We start from the raw sequence: 27,782 nt of genomic DNA, 5'->3' as shown, positions 1-27,782 counted from the left end.
CACCGGCCTGATGCCTGGACGTGATAGTCTGTATGTAGACGTATCCTGTGCGTCAATCTCAAACACAGCTTGTATAATGGCCATATATGTGTGAACACTGTGATTGAACCCACAACTTTGATACCCTCACTGCTTGTTGCATGACAGTGGTAATTAGAATATACTCTTTGCTGTGGCAACAAACTATGGAAAGCTTTATATCTTTTTCTGAAAATGTTTTTGAAATGTGCTGTGTCACCAGTACAGTAGTGTCAGTATGAAAGAGACCACATTTTACATATATTATTTATTCAATGAACTCAAAGGTCACCAGGATATTTACCAGAGGTTTCACATCATAATAACAATGCAATCACATAATTATGAATCAGTGAAGAGAGATAATTGTAATCCATTATGGATTTTGAGAGTGTTCCGTCTTTGGAGGTTTCAAATCAGATAGCTCCATAACAACCACATCAAATTTTAATAAACATAAAAGCTGCATTCAACATGACTTTGAAAAACTTTAAATTTTTTAAACTTTAACAATCACTGTTTTCAAATTACAATTATAAGCAACCACTTGACTCACGGGAAAAAGCGTGTTTAAATGATTTTTGAGATAGCACTGACCAACCACAGGTTTCAAATCACAATTACACACCACTGAATTTATCAACTGCATCATTCAATGAAAAGAAAAGCTACAGATTCAATATGAAGGATTTCACCTGAAACCCCACATGATGAAGAAGCTGAGAAATAAGATGTTAAACCATCACACTTACCAAGACTGTGTTTCTTCGGGGACTTCTTGTGTTTGAGAATGAACTCGACTTTAGAATTAGAAGACTCTTCCATGATGGAATCCATGTTGGACAGGACGTCGCTGTCTACATCTCCTTTGGGCTTCAGCAGGTCTCGCACATGGCTCAACTTGATGGCGTACGGGTACTCATGACCTGAACACACGAAATGTTTTTAGGTTGGAATATTATGTCGACTTTGTGGTATAAAAAAAGGAATGTAATTGTTTAGAGGTTCGTATTCCCTGACACAAACCGATTTTGTCAGTTGTTTTACAGTCAGCAATGTTCAGCCATATAATGTCTGCCTATAAACAATTAAGTTTGGTCCAAACAAACCAGTGATTGATATGAGCAAGTCCCCCATGCCAATTCATATTAGCTCAAGGGGCAGTGGTGAAGCCTAATGGATAAAGCCTTCATTTATCACGTCGAAGGCCTGGTTTGATTCCCCACATGGGTACAATGTGTGAAGCCCATTTCTGGTGTCCCCCGCCCTGATATTGCTGGAATATTGGTACAAGCAGTGTAAAACTAAACTCACTCACTCATCTGAGCTCAAGTCAAAGCCTAAACTAAGGTCTGTGATTTAGACCCTGTTACAACAGAAATCTAATTTCATCACCATCACAAGGGAGTAACAACATTGAAATCATTCCTGTATTATGAACAACAATGATTTTATGGATGATATTTCATAATCACATATCTAACACGATAGCCCAATCAGATTTGACTCACTTTCTACAGCTGGTACATCCGACAATGGTGTCACCTCCAACACATAATGAAATCGACAACACAAACAAAACATGGCCAAACTCGACACAAAATCCAAAAATATGATTAAAACGTCTGTGATGGGATCTGGAGTACGACATATCTCATTGTTCAGGACAGTTTGTGTCTCTCCACTGACGTCACAATTCCTCAGATAAGACAGCTGGCAGTGTGGTTACCTATCCCACAATCTCCGCAGATTTCATTCATTGTTCCAGAAGATACACTAGATAGTTAGAACCAAAAACGAGAAAAACATTTTTTTCGCAAATGGTCACATGTCTTGGATGAGTTACAGATCAAACATCAGCATCATCAAGTTTCATATTGCTTTGTAGTCTGATGCAGTTGCCAACAGGTAAGGTTTCATAATCCAGGTGTATCATCATCCAGGTAAGTCATACAGGTAAGATACTACAATGTTTCTCCTATGATGATATACTGAAGTGTGTCCACTTGTACTAGGTAGACATATTAGTGACAGGTAGTGGCAATCAGCTGATTACAGGTGAGCTCGATTACAGGTGATAAAATCCGATCTAGGTGACCTCACCTGTCCAGGTGATGCAAAGCTCACTTGCGTGATAAAAGTAAAAGCTGTGATTGGTACGATGTAAGTTAGCAGGTGTAATTGTGATAATTGTAATTGTAATAGGTTTTCTGCTCAAATTATGCTGATACTTAACAAAATAGGTACATAACCAACAAATAACACTTATAACTAAACAGCAATCTTTGAAATTATATAATCACATTTTATCTAATATATTGTAGTGAGTGAGGTTAGTTTTATGCCGCTTTCAGCAATATTCAAGTAATATCACGGCGGGGGACACCAGAAATGGGCTTCACACATTGTACCCATGTGGGGAATCGAACCTGGGTCTTCGGCGAATGAGCGAACGCTTTAACGATTAGGCTTCCCCACCGCCCCTAATATATTGTAATAGTCACAATGTCAGCTTTAAGAGTAAATATGACTACCCTATATATTTAAACAAATGGAATACATTTCTTGCATTACCTTGAACAAAGTGACACTCTCAGAATTTAGTACCCAATACACTGGAGCACATCACTGACATTGGAACATGTTTTATTTTGGATCATCTGCTTCCTATGTAACATGAATGTACAAATTATGTTAAACAAACAAAACATCCTAATTAAGCCAGGACTTCTTATTTTGGCTACAAGTCACTTCTCTGATGATCACAAACTTGATGATTGACAAACTACATTGCAACATATGTCAGCAGTCTAGACTACCAGTTGTTCGACTTCCATTTTTGTGGAAGCCGCGGTGGCTGAGTGGTCTAGGCGTCTGATTTTGTGTGCTGGTGATTAGGTGCCTGATTCTGAGGGTGTGGGTTCGAATCCTGGATGGGACTCAACCCCAAAAGTACTAGAATCTGTACTTTACTAAGAAAGTGTAATCCCAAATATAACATATGTTACATTTGACCACTTTCTAAAATGGCATTGTGTATTTCAAAACTACATTGTGTCAAGTGAACACCTGGCCACAGGTACCTGTGATTCATTGCTGAATTGTCTTAATAAACCAGTTTTTGTTTACAAACTGACCAAGTTCAGCCTCAGGACAATGACCACCAATATCTGACCACTATGATGTCATTTCATTGTCTGCTAGGACACAACATCAGACTAGTTCAACTTAACAAGATTAGAGTTCCCTCCCTACCAAAACAAAGTGATTAATAACCACGTTCCTGAATATCTGCAAACCTCTTGAACAAGGCACATAATTCAAAACTGACCGCTGACCTCAGGTGGTAAAGGATTAGCCTCAGAAGGTGATTAAGACAGATTAAGCCAGTGGCCATAAAATAATGCAAATGGCTCAGATATTAGAGTTGACATAAATCTCTCAAAGTAACAAATATTATTTCAGGTGTTTGAGCCAGCGGTCCCTTCAGACTTGAATCGTGAAATACTTGAAATACAATATAATCTATCCACAATTTCTGTAAAATATATTAAACAAAACAAAAATCACCACCTCCCACAAAACAAACTTAACTGTTCCAATGATATCAAAAACTAATACATCACTAAAAAACATTATTGACTTACTGAATATATACATGAGTCACCAATGTCTACACATTAACCAGCTAAAGTGTCTTCCGTCAACCAATACAGCTTGTTAAAATTTGTGGACAAATGTCACTGACAACACATGTTTCACCCAAGCAGTAAACAGGGAGAATTATATCACAAGAAGGTGCAACATGTTTTAACAGAAATATTATTCTTTTCCGGAAACAAAGTTCAAATAATTACTGACTATAATCTCTGTAACTGACACCTTTCAAACCTTGGATTTCGGAAGTGAGGCATGTAAATATTACATAGATGTGATGATGATATAGGTTTAAAAATACATCTTATTATCTCTCGATGTTTATACTATTATCTACGCAATGATGCTGGACTTTGATCAACTATCACCAGACAGTATTATCTATAAATATCAATAAAATGACCAATCAATCAGTTACAGCTGAAATTATTGAGGCTATTTTAGTTTGTCCTCAAAAGAACTGCAACCACTGTCTTTAAAAAGGATTTTTACAATTTTTAAATAAACTGATGTAGAACTAATGAAAAATCAATTTAATTACTCATCATATTGTCAATGAAAATACTTTAAAACATGACATAAATGTGTTGCCATGGTAACCCTTATACCGGAAAAGTTACCGGCAATTTAATTGTTATGTAAGCAATAAAGTTATAAAGGGCCAGTTTAAATAAAATTTCTTTTCCTGCCACTTAATTCAATACATTTACTGTCGTATACAAATTGAAACTGGAATAATTGAATATAAACATATATCATATTCCAAAGGTGTCATTTACGAACTTACGTTTTGGTAGCATTTCCTGGCAGTAAGTGCGACCACACTGACATCCAACTTCATGCATTAAAGAAGTCGGCAATAATGATAGCATCTTGGCAGAGTCAGGCAAACAATTTCCACTTTAAAAACAAGTGGTCAATTTTGTTGACTAGTTTCAAGGTCCCTCACTGCCAATAGCCTTCCGTGTTTAGTCCGATTCCAACCAGAAGCAACATGACGACCGTGCTTCGTGATCTGAGCACAAGTGGGACCCAAAAGTCAATACACTGTTTTACTTATGCCAAACACTGGACCATGACTTTTCAATGAGGTCTGCTGTCCAACCGCATGAAGGACCACTCGTCCATGTATGTTTTAGGGACCACATTCTAAAAGGCTTATCTTCCCCATAATGGTCTCCTTCTGTGTTGTGTCGGTGGAGTGTAGCGAACACAACATGTCTGACGTAGAGCGCATGACCATGACAGTTCGACAAAATAGGCAGAACGTTCACCGAGATTGCAAAACATTATTGTGGGTGGGGTCACACTTCAAAAGATGCACTGGGTACATCTGTCTTTAAAGTGGTTTTGATTGAAAAGGACATTTATAAAATAACTGTCACACCCTTGTCCACCACACAAAGGGAAATTGACATTTGAAGTCTACATTTCAGGGTTTTGAAATGTTTGAATAAAATCTGATTGATTATGAATGGTTGCAAGGAAAGCGGCACATGCCGTGTAAGGATTGTATGACCTTTAGTGTAGAAAGGAGTGACATGGTTTCTCAGTATATCTTGTATTTTCTGGGTGTTTGAATATGCTTTCAAATCACAACAGTAGTACTTGAATACTCTCATGGCTGACACACTTATGTATCTTCACAAATCTTATCTATACAAGGCAAGCCAAACACCTAATTCACCATGCAACAGACATAAAAAGTACCTTAATGTTCATCTCGACCAGCTTGGTGCATGGCCATTATAGAGCTGATTTATTACTAAGGGTGGACATAAGAGGGGTGTACTGACATATACCACTGACACACAAATGCCATTCCTTTCAGAAAGGTCTGAACCTGTTGAAGAAAAGGACTGAACCTGTTCTAAACAAGATCTGTCACAAGGACTGAACCTATAAAATTAGACCATTACATAACACAGAACTTATCAACCACCAAGATTGAACCAAGTCAACAGGGATTGAAGAATGTTGACACCAGGACTGAAACGACCAAAACGGATCGAGCTTTAAAAGGGGAGACTTTCGTAATTTCACACAAATAGTAAAATAACCTTATTTTTGGGATGGACTGAGTAATGAATTAAGGTCTGAACCTTGCATTGACAATGTTCCTCCTGAAGCACATCCTGTCTACCTCAAGGCCAGTAACTGTTATCTCCTCCCCAGTGTCACAGGGTACAAGCTGGCCCGATGCATGTACACAAAGCTGACTCTCCACTACAGTGTTCTGCAGGACCCATGTGGTGTATACATGCATACAGAGCTTTATCAGCATGCTTTCATGTATGATACAACTGTCACGTTAACGCACACGCTGACAATTTATTACCCACCCTGGAGATGTCTATGACATCAGTGTATAAGACTATTTTCAACTACATTTAACTAAAATAACTATTTTTTTTAAAACTACATGTGCACCTGTATTTGAAAAACTAAATTACTTTTTAAAATAAACTTCATATTTTACATAATTTGATATGGTAAATATATGAATTGTTTTGACCATCCTAGCAATTTCATTTAAAAAGAAGTATGTTTACACTTTATATTTTTTAATGATGTTTCATAACACATAAACTTATTGACTAATAACAGCCTAAAAAATTGATCACACTAAATAAACAACTTAACGTTATATGGTAAATATCATATGAATTATTTTTAACATGCAAATACTTTGATTAGAAATGTAAAGAAATATGTTTACATTTAAAAAAATGTTTATGTTATTTTATAACAGATACACTTATCGACTAATAAAAGCATACTAACACAATCAACCTAAATAAACAGAAAACATTCTAATTTTTATTGATAAAGGGGACAAAAGAGCACCTGCTGGTTAACCTGCATTCATACCCATAGAATAGAGGCTTATTGTGAAAAACCTGGCTTGGAAAGAACAGTGCCTGTCTCTATTGACTGACAGGACAAGCTGACAGATTTATGTGGGGTGGGGCAGGTAGGAGTATGATCTGATGGGGAACTGCCAGAGGGAATTTTGGTTAGAATGAACTGATTTATGAGGCAAAAAACAAGGTGAATTGTTTAACTGATGGCAGATAAGAGAAATAACCAGCTGAACAAATACTGACCAAGAAGTAAACAAATACTGACCAACAAGTAAACAAAGACCGACAAGTAAAGAAGTACTGACCAATGATAGTGTGCAATATATTAAACATTCTGATATAGGATTACCTAGTTTCACTTCTTATCTATATTTAGAAAAACATTTCACATATAAAAATATCCTTTTCCTCATCAAGGCTAAACAATAAAGTGAGTGAGTGAGTTCAGTTTTATGCTGCATTTAGCAATATTCCAGCAATACCACGGCAGGGGACACCAGAAATGGGCTTCACACAATTGTATCCATGTGGGGAAACGAACCCGGGTCTTCGTCGTGACAAGCGAACACTTTAACCACTAGGCTACCCCATCACCCCTAAACAACAAAGGTGTAGGTCAAACATCTCATATGTAAAACTGACTTACCTATAAGTGGGTAGATTGTTTCCTTTCCTGTCAACACCCACAACTGGTAATCCTTCTGTTCGCTCTCCTGTAATAAAGATAAAAAATATACAGACACGGTACCTAACAAAGATATAAATCAAATGAAATCTAATAATATCAAATACTGATTATACATACACTAGACTGTAAACCTGTAAAACCATAAACTTCTTTGAGTGGCATATTTGGAAGTTCGTGAATCAGATAACGACAAACTTTATGGATGCTTGACAACGATACAAACATCTATATCGAAACCTCCCTCACCCGAATAAGGAAGTTGTTCATCCATAAAGATTGTTCTTATCTGTAAACCATGACTTTCCCCTTTCTCGAAGCATGCGTCAGTCTATTTATGGACATACACCTCGTCTACCACATTCAGATTACAACATTACTCAGTGAGTTTCACATGCTACATCCTGTTAGATGCCTTAATGCTTCTTGTCCACAGTTTACTTTCATTTTCTGTATAAATATCATTATTATTTATTTTATAGAAACTTTCCGATACACAGCTCAAGCAAACAGCAAATACTACCAATACTGTATATAATATTACTTTATGAATCATAAATATAAATAAATGTCATAGTCATGGAACTGTTCATATAAAAACATTTCAAATACAAAATAGATGGAAACATCTGTAATAACTGCAATCTTATTCAGTGAATCATAATTATAATTAATGATATGTAGCAACATAAATTATATAATGACAGGCTCCTTATTCATAAGAATTAATATATTTTGTTGTTTAAATCACTGAGAAATGGTGATAAATTGTGAACCACAAAGATTTATCATTGGTCTATAAAAAATATATCCCAATCACCTTTGGTAAAAGTATTCCATGATGAAAATATGACATCAATATTACATGAAAACACTTATTTGTCTACCAAACCAGATTCACATTTTTCTAGCATTAAATATTCTTAACTTAAATACACTTATATTATATTATACCCTGTTGAAACAAGTATTCATGCCACTAGTTATTAAACATAAAAAGAATTTAACCATACCTTCAGTTTGTGCAAAAAGCTGAGACTTTTTGACAGTAGTTTGGGCCCCATGCATGGCATAGCTAACATTTGCTACAGCAAGACACTATAGCATCCACGAACACAATGACTGACCGATTGCCAACTCCATCGACACAATCCAACAAGTATAGAAATCCAATATGAAAGCTCCAATACTGAAAATCTCGATCCGAGCAATAATGCTTGTTCAATTCAGCCTCATCTCATATAAAACAAATGTGTCCCAAATCGGCCTCGTGGGGACCAAACGCTAGTTATGTCAACAGGCTAATCCAAAAATGTCTCGGATAAACACAGTAGTCTCCCTTTACGACAGCAGATCAACAGGTAATGTTGTCCGTGTGTTGTCGGTCAGCAGTGATTTGAGGGTGTGGATCAAGAGGGGGTTATTTTCAGACTCTTGACACACAGTCTCGACCCAGCTAGATCTACCAATGGACAGAGGCAATCTCAACAGTCATGAAGTTAATCCCAGATTTACGAGGGAGATTAGCCCCCCTCCCCCAGGTTTAACGAAGGCTTGCCAATTAGCAGGCAATTAACGGAACAGGATAATTGATGTTTTCCAACCTAACAGTACCTTGTTCTTCTGGGGTCTATCTAATTGTTCACTTCCTATTGTTGGAATAACACAGGGCAGCCAGTTGGGGCAGCCATTGTTCTATATACAGCTACTGTCTGGCTTAAAACAATCCCAGCCAGGACAACAATGGGGCAATTCTATCAATTAAAACATATCCTCTGATTGTTTGAAGCCTTGTCTGCCCTTAATGACAGTTAAAGGTAACACAGTATCGATTACATTGTTCCAGGGGTGAAATCTGAAACATATTAGTTATCTTAACATTGAATCAAAGTTTGAGGAATTTTTACTTTTTAATGACTGCTTTGAGTGTTGTGCTAGTTTTATTCCTTCTGTTTTTAGCAATACTTATTTTTATCCATGATTTTTATTTACATTTATTTACATTTAATATCATTCTAGTTTTATTCATTTGATTAAACTTTTTATACTAAAATATCACAACTGTAAATTCTTATTATTTCTGAAACATGGTTACAGATTATGGCAGACAACCAAATATCTGCACTCCTCTGTAGAATGCACTAAAGAATGTATAAATGCAATTAATTTTTGATAAACTATGTTCCCACAGACCTTCAATAAACAGTTGAAATAATAGTAAGGTCTGACATATATTATAAAAGAACAAGCTTGATAGTGTTGTATTTACCAGTATAGACATAAATATATAGAAATATCACAGCACATTATAGAGAAGACATAAAAGAAGATGATTTGGTCATGGATACTATCACTATAACATGCATATTCATAATTTCAAAACCATAATTTCATGGTTTAAAGTGACATACTAGCATTTGATGGACTTTTTAAGTGATAAATGTAGAGGGGTGTCTTCTTGTTAATTGTTCTACATATTATGTGATAAAGTTTCCAAATAATTAAGTGAATAATTCTGAAATAAACAAAAGCATAAGCAGTGTATTCTACAATTAATGTGAAAAAACCATGATAAAGTCTTCCTAGTAGCTTTGATTACAGGTGTAACTTTGTCAATTGTAGGTAAGCACTGATTACAGGTAAAACTTACCTGTATAAGCAGCTGTGCCATGCACATCCGCAGTACGTCTCTGGCTTCACAGGTGTTATTGACAGTCACAGAACATTTCTGAAAAAGAAAAGAAATAGTCATAAAAAGCAATACTAAAACAAATGTCCATTTCTTGTCTACACTAACACAGCCAGTGAGTTCTATAACTGTACATTCAAATACTACATTTTGCATGCACATTTTTGTTGAGATGCTCTGGAGAATCATTTTACAAAAAAAGGTAATAAAATATATAACATATGTGCAAAATAAATGTAACTGAGGTAATGAGTATCCTAACCCAATTTTGAAAATGACCCTATCTGCACCATCAGCAGATTTGCAACCAACCTGTAACAAGTTTCAACACACTATAGCAGTGTCAGAAATACATCCACTTTTTAACCCAACGGAAGACAAATATTGTGAAACTACCTAATTTCACTTATTTAGTGAGTTGCCGAATTTCTGCTCAATCTTCTAGAAAATATAGCAGTTTCAACTTTCAGCTGTATTTTGTAAACAATCAATTCCCTTTGAAACACATATGTCAAATAACAAAAATAAAGAGCTGCTATGTCAAGTTTCTGATAACTGCAATTGAAACTACTTAATTAACCCATGGCAAGACAGTCGCATAAACAAACAGAACTAAATGTCAAACAAATTCAATCAACAATCTAAATGATATTGGTTTAATATTTACAAAACTCTCTGCCAGTAAACCAGCCTTGGACATTGATGTCAAAGGAAATCCATTGAACACATCCTCAAATGTGTCAAATAATTCAATGATATTTGCTTAATATTTTCCCAGGCCTTGCCACTAAGTGAATTTAACTGTTTGTGTACATAAGGGTTAATGGTCATTCATCTGTATCAGGCACTGCAGGAAAGGTGTTGCCTTAATTGACACCAATAGCTTGTTGTGTCAACATCTATTGTCTTATTGTTACACACAGGTAAAGTGGATAGTATACCTGTCACTATATACTCAGCTGAAACTTAAATACTTGTACAGACAAGCATTTGTTTGCTTACACTATATTGGTTTGTGATTTTAATTTAATTAACTTCAAAACAGTACATTTTATCTCACTGTTCAAATTTTTAATTTTCTTGACATGGGTTATTTGTTCTCTTTCATTTACAGGATAAGTAAGTTAATGTTTTTCAGCTGACATTTTCCTGGATAATTGACTATTTTATTGTTTTATTATGCCTTATTATGGTGCAGGCTGGTCTGGTGTGTCTACTTGAATGACAATCCTATTCAGAACAATGGGTAATTTCGGCCATGTGTTTTTATTTCAAGATGACATACTGATAGTCATAAACAAGGTTCCACTGATTTTATAACCCATTCTTAATTACATCATGAATGGACATTGCAGTGTTTATTGCAGAATTTATTGATACCATCTGCCTGGATTAAATCTAGTAAACAAATATTAAGATTTTCTTAAGGAAATCTTCAGAGTCAGAGGAAATCTTTTAAAGAATAACACCATTTTTGTTATAGCTTTTTATGTAAATGGGCAGTTCCGAAAACTGTCTGTATTTGCAATCACAGGATGTCTAAAGCCAGTGAATCATAATTATAGAAAGAAATATTTCATAATTGTCCGGATGGAGTAAATATGGTTCTGTTTAAAGAGATTTCCGTTTCTCAACAGATGGGTTGAACATGAGAGTGTAAACCAACATGTCCGTCAGATGAGGAAGCTTTCTGGTCATCCATGATGAGTGGACTCAAAGAGGATATGGCTCCGTTCAGATACAGTCCAGATCATCAAGCCTTTATCTAAATGTTGACCTGTTGTAATTTCATGTTTACTATTAACTCTGATCCGTGCTGAGCCAAGTCCTCCCATATGCCCACATTAGTGGAAAGGCAGTTTTCTTAAACAGATCAATTGCGTTAAGACAATAACGTGTGTTTGCAACCTTCACCTGCCACCTTGTTGAAACAATTTCATTAAAAAACTTTCTTAATTAGTTTATTTTCACGCTAATTGAGTTTAATCAACAAACTGTGGTACACTTGGTGAGTTTAAAGAGACGATATTCTGCCCTTGTGGCGTTGGCAAAATACGGCAATGCACCAACCTGATCGATATGCCTATTGACAACTTTGAGCTGGGTTGTGCGGGACTCCTCTTTCAACTTCTCTTCCTGAATTTGTCTGGAACAGAGTAAAAGACAATAAAGACCCAGGAAGCTTATGTTGAGAAGAACTCAGGTTCCTAACCTGTCTCAAAGGCCTTGCCATAACCCAAGACGTTTGTAGATTATCATAATCTTGTTAAATTACAACATTTGTATTTCTGAGCACAAAGCAAAAATTCCTACACAATTCCCTTGGAAACAAATATGTACATTTGCATGTGAATTTTATTAAGAAATGTGACTTGGGTTCCGGTATGAACACAGGAATCAAATGTTATCCTTTAAAAAGCCATTCAGTTGACTTGGTGCACCTTGTGAATGTAATCAGAATCTTATCGGCCGGAGGATCATATTGCAGTGGATGGTGCATTGTGGGTACCATGACGGGTGACAATCTCCCGGTTGGCTTCAGGTCAAAGCACAAGGTCATCAAACAAGCGTAAATCACTACATCAGTTTGGCCAGTGTCGAAGACAGGAATTATACAGTGAAACAACTTCAAACAATTGGGCAATCCCTAGAAATGGTTTCAAAATATCAAAGGAATCTCGATGATCTTTTTCATATCCAACATAATACATGAATTAACACTTAGAAATTCTCAAGTTTGGAAACAGCTTCAGCATGTCAGTATGGGAATCGAACAATGAAATTTTTGGCTTTAGCTTGACCCATGTAAAATATACATACATTCAGATGTTTGAAACGCAACCAAGTGTGAATAAATTTCAACAATTAAACAATACAACTGCAATGTCAACTTAAAAAAAAATCAGCTATGTGAATTTCAATACCAACCATCCCTTTAAACAATACCAGAATAGCAACCTCTTTTAAAACTATATGACACTATATAATTTATAGCAACACCCCTTTAAAAAGCAATGTCCTTGGAAATAATACCACAGCAATGTCCCTTTCAACAGTACAACAATGCTCCTTTCAACAGTACAACAGCTATGCTCCTTTCAACAATACAACAGCAATGCTCCTTTCAACAATACAACAGCAATGCTCCTTTCAACAATACAACAGCAATGCTCCTTTCAACAATACAACAACAATGCTGCTTTCAACAATACAACAGCTATGCTCCTTTCAACAGTACAACAGGTATGCTCCTTTCAACAGTACAACAGCAATTCTCCTTTCAACAGTACAACAGGTATGCTCCTTTCAACAGTACAACAGGTATGCTCCTTTCAACAGTACAACAGCAATGCTCCTTTCAACAGTACAACAGCAATGCTCCTTTCAACAATACAACAGGTATGTCTTTCAACAGTACAACAGCAATGCTCCTTTCAACAGTACAACAGCAATGCTCCTTTCAACAATACAACAGGTATGCTCCTTTCAACAGTACAACAGGTATGCTCCTTTCAACAGTACAACAGCAATGCTCCTTTCAACAGTACAACAGCAATGCTCCTTTCAACAGTACAACAGCAATGCTCCTTTCAACAGTACAACAGCAATGCTCCTTTCAACAGTACAACAGCAATGCTCCTTTCAACAGTACAACAGCAATGGTCCTTTCAACAATACAACAACAATGCTCCTTTCAACAATACAACAGCAATTGTCCTTTCAACAGTACAACAACAATGGTCCTTTCAACAATACAACAGCAATGCTCCTTTCAACAGTACAACAGCAATGGTCCTTTCAACAATACAACAGCAATGCTCCTTTCAACAATACAACAGCAATGCTCCTTTCAACAGTACAACAGCAATGCTCCTTTCAACAGTACAACAGCAATGGTCCTTTCAACAATACAACAACAATGCTCCTTTCAACAATACAACAGCAATGCTCCTTTCAACAATACAACAGCAATGGTCCTTTCAACAATACAACAACAATGCTCCCATACCCAACTTTGGCAAAACAACGCCGCCACCAGCACAGCATCAATGCCATCAAGAACATCACGCAAAGCACCACCAACTGACAACTCTCAACTTACGTAGTTAACTTCGTCAGCCATTTCTCTTTAGTTTCAGCATCCTTGAAAGTGGCCACGGTGTTGGTAGTTGGCCAGCCGATGACAAACGATCTGTCCTGCGGCCGTGTTAGTTCACTCACTTCCTCGATACAGTTCGCGATCCACACGTCACACAGCTGTATTCGATGCTTCAACTTGAACGTTGTGTTTGACCTGGAACAAAACACAAACCATTATAGTTCATAAACTGACTGACTGAGTATGGTTTTACACTGCTTTTAGCAATATTCCAGCAATATCCGGGTTGGGGACACCAGAAATGGGCTTCACACATTGTACCCATGTGGGGAATCAAACTCGGGTCTTCGGCGTGACGAGCGAACACTTCAACCACTAGGCTAGTTCATAAACAGACCATAAACAATGTCAACAATTAATAATAAATAACGCAGCCAACAAGAAACAAAGCAAGTCTTCTGAGAGATTTAAAGGTGACTTTAAAAGTTCTTAATCATCACTGTTACCTTTAAATGCTAGCAAAACTGTTAAAAGGTCTGCTTGCCAAGAATATTGCTCCTATATAAGAAACAGTTAGGATGAGACTTTAGGACAAGCGTTTACAGCTACGAATCACTTCGTAAACAAAGCAATAGGAAGGAAGCATTATGAATCTCAATAAACAGGAAGAAAGAAGAACAAGAAATCAACAAAATTGGACGTCCATAAAAACAGGAAACACAACAATCAAAGAATTTTTCGAAGGCCTTGGAAAGTTTGCAATATGTTAGCATAGTGAGATAATTATGCAGACATTGTTTTAAACCAACTCTGATATGAGTGACATATTTGGAAAGCTTTGAACGAAGAATGTGGAAGCAATGGAAGGGGGACCTCTGGCCAAATACCATCAAGCCCCAGCACAAATACACGCTATCCTCCCTCAAATGAATCTGTTTGTTACACGATTATAATCAGATGAAGGGTGTACTCACTTCTGCTTAGCGATGAGCAGCAGATCGCTGAAGAGGAAAAGGTAGCGATCCTGCGTCTGCATGCCCTGAAATCATAAGCAGACGTAAATAGTAGACTTCGGTACAATAGTACTTATGGCCTGAAGTTAAAAGAAAACAAAAAGTTAAGGTTTGCTGACATGGATATTTCACAATCTGGGATTATGACTGTGAATGATGAGGGCTACAAAGAATATATATTTGAAAACTTCATTTGTTGGCATGGCTTTATGCAAGAAAGCTCCAGACAATACATAGACTGGGTCATGAAATAGAATATTCGTTCAGCACAGAACAGAGTGGGTGGGATTTATACAGAACTGTTTGAAAAAAAAAGCACTTAGGATAATGCTGGATATGATAATTTGACTCGTTTCAGAAAAAATAAGCAACAAAAAAACAAAAACAAAATAGAATTAAAAAGTTCACTTCTTATTCTGAGGGATCTTCTAAAAAACATTGTGTTGTGGGGTGCAATATTTGTTTCTTCTTTTCATAGTTATTGCATGTAAGCCATGAAGCACTGTGTAAAACATGTTGTCAAAAAAACCAACCCAAATCCCACCCCCTAATTATTAAGAAACTGGCCCTAGTTAGACATTTATCCCAAAAAATGAATTTATTCATAAATATATTAATCCAGAAACTGCGATACTGAAGTTTACCACAACACATCTCCACACATCGGAGTTGTCGTATCGCTAGCTCCCCAAGGCTTGGATGACAGCACTTAGAGGCTAAATACGTGAATGGATATAGTTTTTCAGTTTAAGGAAATTTTCTCAATGAAAGTTAAACATTTCATGACATTTATTTTTCTAAATGGGAAGACTTATCCCAAAGGAAACAGATGCAAATCCATGAATGGACGATGTAAGATGTGACTATTTGACAGGCTGTCTGAAAGAACACTGGGCCTAGATATTCGAAGCTCTCTTAGCACTAAGATAGTCGTAAGTGCCATACATTAACATTAACTTACGACTATCTTAGCGCTAAGAGAGCTTCGAAAATCTAGGCCCTGAGTAGGAGAGTGAGTGGCTTCATAATACCAAAGCATATGTGTATTGTAATCTAGGCTTTGATAAACACTGACTTCTAATCTGATGAAGCTGGTAATTTGTATTTTGTAACTCATTTTGTTTTCTCTTTCATTTAAAAATAGAAGACATGACTGAAGCCAGTTAACTCTGCACAGTGCTTGTGTTGTCGGCTTCACTGTGTGGAGCTCTATTGTTCTGGTTTGAGTTTGGGCATGAACGAAAGGTGTGATGTCACACAGAGACATTATTCCATGCATGATTTCAAAACACACAGAACTGTCAATGTACTGTGCCTTTAATGTAGGAGGAAAATCCGAAGTGATACTCTCTACATATTCATCTCCAAAGCTTTAGTTCTCACTGTAGATACACTACCCATCAAAAGTTTAGACTCGCCTAAAGCACTCACTATATGTTATGTATATATATGTGGTTACATCGAAGATGAATTTCTCCACTAACTTGGGGGAACCAACTGCAAACTTTATGCAGATGAATTGTACGAGGATCATGCATCAAATTGCTAAAAAGCATGTGCAAATAACGTTCATGTGAACAGCTGCGTTTTGGTGTAAAGTTTTGTTAAGAATTTGCCAATTTTCACTGATTTTCATCATTTACTGAATTCATGACAATAATCTTTTCAACGTTATGAATTTGTTTTACAATACATTAGTTCATGTGTAAACAGTACCTTTAAACTGAATGGAATATTTTGCAAAATCAAGTTTAGAACAACTGACTGAAGTAAATGGCTACATTTACACTAGTGAGTCTAAACTTTTGATGGGGAGTATATATAGCAAACCAAACCAAAACTTGGCACCATAAAGATTTGGTTGATATTTTTTTAGTGTAGCACACAAGTTCATCAAAAATATCCTCCCAATAATCATGATTCCTGAAATCTTTTCTCTGAATAGCTCCACTGCCAATCTACAATGCTAAAAAACAGCTGGCCAATCAAACTAACCCCAAGAGCAAGAGAAATTTAGTGTAAGGCTGCTGATATGAATGATGAGTGAGTGAGTTTAGTTTTACGCTGCTTGTAGCAATATTCCAGCAATATCATGGCGGGGGACACCAGAAATGGGCTTCACACATTGTACCCATGTGGGGAATCGAACCCGGGTCTTTGGTGTGATGAGCAACCTCTAGGCTACCCGAACCACAGGAGTTATGAACATGGGAGCTAATAATAGAGGTTATTAATCATAATAGAATGGGGGGCTAATGTACAGTATAGACAATGTACTATTCAGGGTATTGGTAATAATTAATAACCAATATTTTTTTATGGCTGATCAAGCTTTTCTGTGTAATATTAATTGTAAATAGTTATTGAACATAATTCACTTCATACTATTAAAATATGCATGTTGAAGTTTTGCAAAAATTATTTGAATTTGCCCTATGATTTTTTTTATTGAATTAACTTATAAAACACATCACCAATGTTTTACATGCCAATCTGTGATGCAACACAAAAATCTTCAAATGGAATGTTACTTAACATTTCATCTATCATTTCTTTATCCCCTCCAGCACTGCACTGACATGAACCAGAGATACAGATGGGAAACCCATTAATCTCACGTTTTATACGACATATCCTATCCTGCCATGAGTGTAATTGATGTTTTTTCGATTTTTTACCCTTGACAATTGACAAAACAAAACAAAAAATGTCTCCATCAAAGCTGGCAACGAAACCTCCCGCAAAACTGATTAACAAACACACAGAGAGTTTTTACACCGATATAGTTTGTTTTATCATAAAGACGACACGAATGTTGATCACATGTTCAAATACACCAGGGCTTGTGACTCAATAACCACGACAAATAACCTCTATCATAAAGAACAATTAAATATAACCTCCACGATCCTATCAAATATTAGCTATCTGTCCTTATTTGACATATCAACAAGACGAACAAGTTAATGTTTGGTATGGTTGGAAATGCAACCAACAAACACATCTACATTGACAATTCAATACTGTTACTTCGAAACTACATCATAAATCAAATATATGTGATTAGATGGACTATTTACATAACTTGAACTCGAAGTTCAAAATCACGCATATTTGCAAAAGCAACCAGATATTTCATTTGCTTTCGCAGCATTCTTTCTTCAAACATGAGATTTATATGATACCAAATCTCATCATGTAAATATTGGTTTTCAGAAATGTAACGAAGACGATGCTAATATTAACATCGAACAGCCATCCTATGTAAAACATTTCTTTGTGACATTATAAGTATGCAAAAATCACATAGAAAGCTGTTCACATGCGTTCAATGTGTGGGTAAATGTAAACAGAGTCTAGAAGACAATTCCGAAGAAGATATTCTTCGTAAAGGAAATGCGTGGTATTGTTTACAGTATTTATACAGTTATGGTAATGTGGTTTAGATGTATAGAGGATAACCATTACACAGACTCATTGTCTAAGCCATCAGGTGTATTTGGTCAAGGGAGTCAGACAGGGAGATGCATGTGGTCAGTGAGCTAGACATACACAGCTGAGATTACTCTGTCCAGTTAGTTAAAAAGGTCTTCAACATGTGGTGAATTGTATCAGAATTGTAATGGACTCCTGTTAAGTATACATACCCAAGTTAAACATTTTGTACAATTATTATTCACACAGCACTGAAATAGTTCATGTGTACAGTTGAGATCCCGTGAGGTTGGTAGTTTGTGAAAATTCTTATCATTACCTATTTGTGTCAATTATATACATACAGGCATCAAATTACGCAGTATTACAAATAGTTAAAGGTGTCCGATTCAATCAATATATATTTAAAATTGAATATGTATCAGGAATTGTCTTAATTGTTGACTCCTCTTTTTCCCATATTTCTGTTCTTTCTTCTCTGTCCATCTTGTAGAATGATACATACCCAAAATTAAAGTTGTATTTTGTATAATTATTATTCATATACTAGATTTCTTATTTGGTTTCCTTATGTCTAAATACATACTGATGAAAAGAAAAAAGGGAACATTCATAGGAAAGAGAGAGTGAGTGAGTATGCTGATTTAGCAATATTCCAGCAATATCACGGCGGGGGACACCAGAAATGGGCTTCACTCATTCGTTGTACCAATGTGGGTCATAGGAAAGAATATTTTAATATTGAACTCCTTTGCACCACATATACCTGAAAGATCACTGATGAAACGAGAAGCAATAATTTCTCACCCACTCACTAACTCACTGCTTCTTATTAACATGTAGATAACCTGATGCTTCCATTTACATGGTAACTTATTTTATTTCCAATTTAATTTGGAAACATTAATATTCTGCACAATAATTATGATGACTTTCTTAACAGCTTCAGTATATAAATGAAATCTAGAACATAAATCTTTCCATTTTCTAATACTTACCGCTGCAAGCTGGGCTGACCCCTCCATGACATAGAGGCGGTTTCCTTCAGACCCTGGTCGAGTCGAAACGTCACCTTCCTTTTTGACCATGTTGTGTGACCTAAAGTAGAACATTGTGACATTGAGCAGTTTTCAAAATAGATCATCGATAATGAATAGAAGATCTCATTTTCAGTTATGAATAAAGATTCCAGTACTTTTTTCCAAAATTAGACGAAAATATTTTGTAAGGTGATTTAACACCTAATAAAATTCAAGGAATGATCAGATCTCACTTTTCGATGACAAACAGACTTCCAGAAAATTATATTTGTTATAGTTGTTTTATATTTTTCTTTTACACGTTTGAAAACAGAGACATAAAAAAGAAAGAAGAGAAATACTGGCGAGTACTGTTCTATCCATTAGATGTGTATCAGTCAATGCTTAATACAGTTGGTTGAATTGCAAACTTCAAACAGGAATTATTTTTTCTTCATCCAAGACAATTCCAGTGAAATTTGCTATATAACATGATTCACCGACAGGCGATCCTGAGTATCTACATCAACAGGAAGCACACAAATGTGAAGGTCACGACTATGATATCATTGGTGAAACATGAACTAATTCCAAACTTTGCAAGAACATTCAAGTGTTCACTGAAAACAATTCCTGCGTTTCTGAAAACACAATTCCGCCATTCAAACAGGAACTAAATAAAACAAAAGCTAAAGCAATCGTCTTTACCTGTAAAGAGAACTTTCCTCATTGGATTTTATTCCTGTATTGGATGAATCTCATGTGTGTCAACTCGTGGTAGATGTTTCGCGGTTTATTTGTACATAAAACTGCGTCATGTGTTTCGAAGTGACAGTTTTTCTCTGGGTTTCGTTTAATGAGAGTTTGTGTTACGTGAAGCTGTACCATACCGAGACTGTAACAGCTCGGTCACACCGTGGCGTGTACGCTAATCACAAACATCGCCAGTTCTCGGACTGCCTGTGAATAGGGCGGTCAACATGTTCAGGATGACAAATAACATGCAAATACTCTACAGTACTGACGTTCTCAAGGCCAATTAAAAAATATTCCCCCTGCCAGAACAAATCCTTGACACATACTTAATTAGTTTGCCAAATTTAAAACCATTCTACAACAAATTAACATTCTCCAATCATCACGTCAGTGCATTTATATGGTTTTCAGATGAGATTGGTTCTACGTTTCGTGAATATTCAAAATAATTGTTTTTTAAAACCTTGATCTTGAGTGTTAATTACACTTTGACAAATATACATTCACAAATCATTAATCAAACATTCAACTGTTTTTTAGATAGACATGTAGGTTGATGTTTAATTGTCATAGGATAGAAATATATTCTTTTTCTTAAAACTTCTATCTCTGACAGTGTTGAGTATGCAGTGTTCAGTACGTTTTCAACAAAATAGTAAGTCTTAAAAAATTCCTACCAATTTTATAATATATTGATATTCAGAAATGAAAGAAATCTTAGAATTGGTTTATATGTAACAAGGAAAATATTTCATGAAATTATTCATATGTCACTCCATATAATTCTGTTCCTCATTTACATAACGACGATTCGATCAAAAGGTATGGAATTGTTTTCGTAATGCCAAGCACACACAATGAGGCAATACTAAGTACACATGTGGCCGGTCTCTCAATCTCCCTTGCTACTGGTTAGAGGTCACCTGAAATACTGACCTCACAATGCAGTGGTCACTGCAGGTCAGTCGATATAAACCCAGCCGGAAATTCAGCTATCATTTTGGTAGCATGCAGAGAATCTAGACTTTGTCGGTTGATCAAACAAAACAGGAATCCCCTTAAGAGCCCTCCATGGCCAGGAAGACATTTAGAGAAAATCATTAAACTGAAAATAATGGGATCCTGTCCATTTTTGTTTTCCAAACTTTAATTTTGCTTCCGAAATTTTGCTTTTACATCTTTGATTCAAATATAGGCATTGTATCAAGATTAGTTGTGTTTTTTTTATCCATAATTTTGTTGCTGAAATTTGTCTTTTACATTTTTGATTCAAATAATTGGATTACATCAAGACTATTTGTGTTTTCCTATCCATTATGTTGTTGTGAAATTTCTATTTCTAACCTTTAAATTGAATTAGTGGGATAACAAGAAGAACATTTGTTTTTTGTCCAATCCATATTTTACTAACATTTCCATTTTTAAGTTTGATTGAACAATCTGTAATCTGTAATTTTCTAAATTTCCATTTCCCATAACTGAAGGAAAGTTTCCAAACATCCTGGTCCATCATGGCGGAAAACATTTAAAAAAAATCGTAATGAAGAAGACACGTGTCAGTCACACACTAATCCAAGGGAGCAGGTTACGAGGAAATGTTGAATGGCAACTTTTCTGAATATAGTTTCACATTCACTAAAATTAGTTAAAAAAATAATCATCCTGGATGTATTGAAATTCATCGACTTGGTGACATGTTTCTTCCTGAGCTGTAACTTCCTGGCAATGCAACTCAAAGCGAGGAGCGCAAGGTGAGGTATATGATTCTCAACACCTTCCACTCGCTAAATTAGGAAAAATCTTGCTAAAACAAACTAAAAATAATATGTCATGTGTCTTACCATAGCGAAGATGAACTCTTTGACTTCCCACTGCCCAGGGATTTGAACAAGACGGCACTGGGTGCAGACTTTCTTCTTGACGATACGCCCCGTAGCTTCTGGAACGGAAAACATAATTTTGCAATTTTTAGAACAAAATGGTCACTTCAGCATAAAATCGCAGTTCACAAGTGACTCAGGGATAGTTCTGAAATTAAAATTATGTTTTAATAGTCTTAGTTTGATTACAAAAACAAAAACTAAAATTTATGAAATAACAGATTTCAACAATACAATAACAGAGTAACACTACCTTCATAACCTTGGCGAAAGTTGGTGTAAAAAATCACAACTGACCAAGCATCTCAGTGTTATATACACTGACATTATGCATGTGAAAGATGACCTGGTATGATTATACGATATCCATAACGAGGGTCCAGAAGCGATCTGTTGATAGATAGCTACCTTGAAATATCGTACACATGAAACTTGACTCCACGGGATCAACACATCCTAAATGGACGACATATTTGGATTGTTTGAAAATGAGGCTCTCTGAAAGTTGACACCTGCACCAGTAACGAGTACACCTGGATATAGGTAAGGAGGAGAAATGGAAATCTTGATCCTGTTAAAGGTCTACCTGCCTGTGGAAATTAACTTGAGGCTCCACAGGGGTGCGTGATATGGCAGCCTGTTGGTTTGTTGATTTGTACAGGGGGATTTAACTCAGAGGGGGCTTGGCTTGGGGATTAAGGATTATAATTGAAAATGGATGTTTTTTCTTGCATGTGGTTTTGTTAAATGGGTTGTTGACATTTGACATGTCTTGGAAGGGAAGGACAATTGAGGGTATATTGAAACTCAGGAAGGGGGCAGACTTGGAAGAATTGTCAGGGACACAAGGAACTTCATTAGTTCACAAAGGTAGACACGGGGGTGCTCCTAGTGGCACACCTTGGTGGGTGGGGGTGTAGAAGGTGGGGCATGGTGGGGTGCTCCTAGTGCCACACCTTGGTGGATGGGGGTGTAGAAGGTGGGGCATGGTGGGGTGCTCCTAGTGCCACACCTTGGTGGGTGGGGGTGTAGAAGGTGGGGCATGGTGCATGGGTGTGTGGGGCATGGTGGGGTGCTCCTAGTGCCACACCTTGGTGGGTGGAGGTGTAGAAGGTGGGGCATGGTGCATGAGTGTGTGGGGCATGGTGGGGTGCTCCTAGTGCCACACCTTGGTGGGTGGGGTGTAGAAGGTGGGGGTGCATGGGGCATGGTGGGGTGCATCCTGGAGCCACACCATGGTGGGTGGGGGGTGTAGAAGGTGGGGCATGGTGCATGAGTGTGTGGGGGCATGGTGGGGTGCTCCTGAGTGCCACACCTTGGTGGGGGCATGGGGTGTAGAAGGTGGGGCATGGTGCATGAGTGTGTGGGGCATGGTGGGGTGCTCCTAGTGCCACACCTTGGTGGGTGGGGGTGTAGAAGGTGGGGCATGGTGCATGAGTGTGTGGGGCATGGTGGGGTGCTCCTGGTGCCACACCTTGGTGGGTGGGGTGTAGAAGGTGGGGCATGGTGCATGAGTGTGTGAGGCATGGTGGGTGCTCCTGGTGCCACACTTGGTGGGGGTGTAGAAGGTGGGGCATGGTGCATGAGTGTGTGGGGCATGGTGGGGTGCTCCTGGTGCCACACCTTGGTGGGTGAGGGTGTAGAAGGTGGGGATGGTGCATGAGTGTGTGGGGCATGGTGGGGGTGCTCCTGTGTGTGCCACACCTTGGTGGGTGGGGTGTAGGGGGGGCATGGTGCATGGGTGTGTGTGGGGCATGGTGTAGCTCCTGATGCCTGTTGGGGGTGGGTATGATGGGCATTGGAGGATTGGAGGATGTGGTATTGGATTGGGTGGGTATTGGAGGATTGGTATGATGGGTATGGGAGGTGGGTATTGGAGGATGGGTATGATGGGTATGATGTGTATTGGAGGGTTGGTATTTGAGGGTGGGTATGATGGGTATAGGAGGGTGTGGTGTAGGGTGAGGTGGAGAGAGGGGTGTAGGGTGAGGTGCCCTGGTGGACTGTGTGGTCTGATGATGCATGAATTGTGTGTTGGAAGGTGGGTGTGGTGTTAGAGGGGGTGGGGCTATGGTGGAGGGTGGGTGTGGTGTTTGGGGTTGTGGTGGGGAGGGTGGGTGTGGTGTTAGAAGGTGTGGTATTGGAGGGTGGGGATGGTGTTTGGGGTTGTGGTGGAGGGTGGGTGTGGTGTTAGAGGTGGTATTGGAGGGTGGGTATGGTGTTTGGGGTTGTGGTGGAGGGTGGGTGTGGTGTTAGAGGGTGGTATTGGAGGGTGGGGATGGTGTTTGGGTTGTGGTGGAGGGTGGGTGTGGTGTTAGAGGGTGGTATTGGAGGGTGGGGATGGTGTTTGGGGTTGTGGTGGAGGGTAGGTGTGTGTGTTAGAGGGTGGTATTGGAGGGTGGGGGGGATGGTGTTTGGGGTTGTGGTGGAGGGTGGGTGTGGTGTTAGAGGGTGGTATTGGAGAGTGGGGATGGTGTTTGGGGTTGTGGTGGAGGGTCATGGATGGTGTGTTGTGGTGATGGGTGGTGTTGGAGATAGGGTGAGATAGGTAGTACTGGTGATAGGGTGAGATGGGTGGTATTGTTGATGGGGTGAGATGGGTGGAGGTTTGGAGACGGGCTGTGAAGGTGGGTGCCATGTATTGCTGTGAGGATGTGTTGTGTAGTCTCATGTTGTGTTGGTATTTCGATAAAGGAGAACAACCAAAGCTGATCCCTCAGCAAAATCCTTCTTCAAACATTCCCAGCATAATATCTGATCTCATGAGAATCAATGAACACAAGTCCTATACAAATACAAGCTTACACGACACAACTGAAGCCCATAATTTAAGTGGATTTAAACATTTATTTAATACGCAACAAAATAACTCCATTAGAAGATGACTAAATTTATTTAAACCAATCAAGCCTTATATACACACAAGAAATGCAGTCTTTGATAGAAATGGTGGCCCTGTAAGAACAATATTTAAATCTGAATTAAACTGGACCAGAATATCAGCTGTCGTTCATATTGATGAAACAACAACAACAACAACAACAACAACAACAACAACAGCAACAACAACAACAGTAACACCAAAGATCTACATTATTACTACACCAGTAACTGTGTCAGTGTGAGTGTCAATTTTTTAAATTCTTATATTCTTGACACCCTAGGGACTATATATCGCATGAGGGCTTAGAAAAGCTTGAAAATTACAGTTACATAACTTATGTACCAGGATGCCATTGTACAAAGCGTTCCTAGTGCTGAGATGATCATAACTCCCATACCATAACATAGACTTATGACTTATGACTGGCATAGCGCTACGGTTCGCTAACGACATCCTGGTATCCAATAACTGCTGGGTGAACAAAGGCATATTTTTCGAACAAAGCTTGAAAATTAGTCACATAACCATCTTCTCCTACCAGGTACCCAGTAACTGCTTGTAGAGAGGACCCCCACCTTTACTTCAGTATGGGTCAAAACCAAATCCCAAGAAACTCCTAGATGTCAAGCTGGTAAACACAGACACCCATCCAACTACTCTCCAACATTGAACAACTTCAACCGGTTTGTTTCCTGCACACAGGTCGCCCTGCCACCATGTCTTCTCGTTCCCAGTAGGCCATGACGTGATATTACATAATGGTAAGCTGTAAGCTTGGGTCAATGATTATACACACCACTTACAACTAGTAACAAGCACAGATGGTGCCACAATCTGCAAGAACTGGTTTAACATGATGAGGGCTTACTTTGTACTTATTATAAGGGCAATACTAGAGTGAGTGAGTGGAGTGAGTGAGTGAGTGAGTGAGTGAGTGAGTGAGTGAGTGAGTGAGTGAGTGAGTGAGTGAGTGAGTGAGTGAGTGAGTGAGTGAGTGAGTGAGTGAGTGAGTGAGTGAGTGAGTGAGTGAGGTCTTATGTCACTTTTAGCAATATTCCAATATCATGATGTAGGGACATCAGAAATGGGCTTAACACATTGTACCCATTTTGGGAATCGAACCCAGATCTTCAGCTTTAACCCCTTGGCTACCCTACCATGAAAATGGTACTGGCAGACATAAACTCAATGAGGGCAAACCAGGATTAGGATCCTCAATCACCAATCAATTGCTGTCATGTCCAAGAGAGGCAACTCTGCACAGTTATTGGCCACAATATCATAGCAATCCAGTGAGATACAATCCAGTGAGAGACAATCCAGTGAGAGCAAGGATCCATGCATTGGGGAGCAACTGACACTTGTTGCTTCCTTACTGTCACCCAGTACAATCCACACTCAGCCACCATTTTGACCACACAATCTCCAAGGTACCTTTTTCTTTCAAACAAGGCTATTAGATTCCCCATGATGACAAGTTGAAAATCAACATAATTAATTACTCGTATATTTTTATATAAACATCATCTCTATTCCACAAAACCTAATTATTGTGAAAAACTAATTATGATGAGGTCAAAAGAAGACTGAATGGTTAATTGTAATCAGTTGTCATGATGGTAGCATAATGTTTTCCTTCTCATACAAAACTCTCCTGGAAACATGGATATTAACAAGGGTCCTGAATTAACATTGGGATGGACATAAAAAAACACTGACCCCCCAAAAAATAATAATAATTTGTTGACAAATTGGGCGGTCTGCATCTGATCAGAGACCATATTATATGGTCTCTGATCTGATGCATTTTCAGAACAAGCCACATGTGTATTCTGGTTCCAAATGTGACCCACCATTAGGGAGCCTCACCACTGTACACCTACAGGTCAGCAAGCTCTTTAACCTGACAGTTCCTACACTGGCTCATGACATCTGACCCCTGACCGTGACCTTGTGCCAAGGTGACCACAGCAGCTACAGCTAACCTGGTGTCATCTTCATCAGGTCACATGACCTCATAATAATCAAAATCAGGTCACATGACCTCATAATAATCAAAATCAGGTCAAACCCTCAAAATGAAGCATAAAAGCACAAACTTATTCCTTTCAACCAATCAAACATCATATCTTGATTATATCCAAACTGGATCTACACGAAGTAAGTCCCGAAGATATACGACCTAAACGCCCACTCCCAAATACTTGGGATTTGTGAAGTAAGCCTACTTGAGATTGGATCAGCAACATTTGCATGTTATTGCTTCATAAAATGTCATGAATGAACCAGAAAGACCATGACTCTGTGAAGATTGCAAAAATACACTACCGCCCGAAGGTGTGGTAAACTAACCCTGGCCGTTTGCTGAATGAAATTTTCTCACATGCATAACACGATACACCCACTCTCAGTCAGACAATGACGACTTTCTGCGTATCATTTCGACTCATTAGGAAGCAGTCTGAGCTACCCCACACTGAGACTGTTCTCCTGACAAAGTTCACATGCTGGAGCCAGGTTGAGTCATCACAATCAAACCACGGGAGCAGAACGGACACCTGTAATTTACACTTGCTTGATAGTAAATGATCATTGTGTGGTAGTGATTCAACTCAAGGTAACAATCACCACGGAATGGGAGACAGGCACATGCTGTTCTCTATGTTTACTGAATAACCTCACGTCTCAGAGTTTAACTGAACTTTAAACACTGTCAAATTATTATCTCCCTTCATTTGACATATCATGTTCATAGTAATAAGAGAACATGGCAACAAAAGAAT

At 38.0% G+C, this 27,782-nt stretch overlaps 1 protein-coding gene across 1 annotated transcript in view; it reads right to left on the bottom strand.

The window, feature by feature from the left end:
- Nucleotides 1-27,782, bottom strand: part of LOC124274839 (serine-rich adhesin for platelets-like) — a 217,870-nt gene that overhangs the window by 10,746 nt on the left and 179,342 nt on the right. Inside the window, 8 exon segments of the mRNA XM_046710203.1 lie at nucleotides 771-944; nucleotides 7,186-7,252; nucleotides 9,875-9,952; nucleotides 11,984-12,059; nucleotides 14,016-14,207; nucleotides 14,987-15,051; nucleotides 19,459-19,558; nucleotides 22,077-22,174. Coding sequence (XP_046566159.1) covers nucleotides 771-944; nucleotides 7,186-7,252; nucleotides 9,875-9,952; nucleotides 11,984-12,059; nucleotides 14,016-14,207; nucleotides 14,987-15,051; nucleotides 19,459-19,558; nucleotides 22,077-22,174 — 850 coding nt within the window.

This window comes from Haliotis rubra, unplaced genomic scaffold (assembly GCF_003918875.1).
Source record: "Haliotis rubra isolate DU_JTF1 unplaced genomic scaffold, ASM391887v1 Scf195, whole genome shotgun sequence".
NCBI classification, from domain to species: Eukaryota; Metazoa; Mollusca; class Gastropoda; order Lepetellida; family Haliotidae; genus Haliotis; species Haliotis rubra.
The sequence above is the reverse complement of the archived record's forward strand: the minus strand, read 5'-3'. Positions and strand labels throughout refer to the sequence as shown.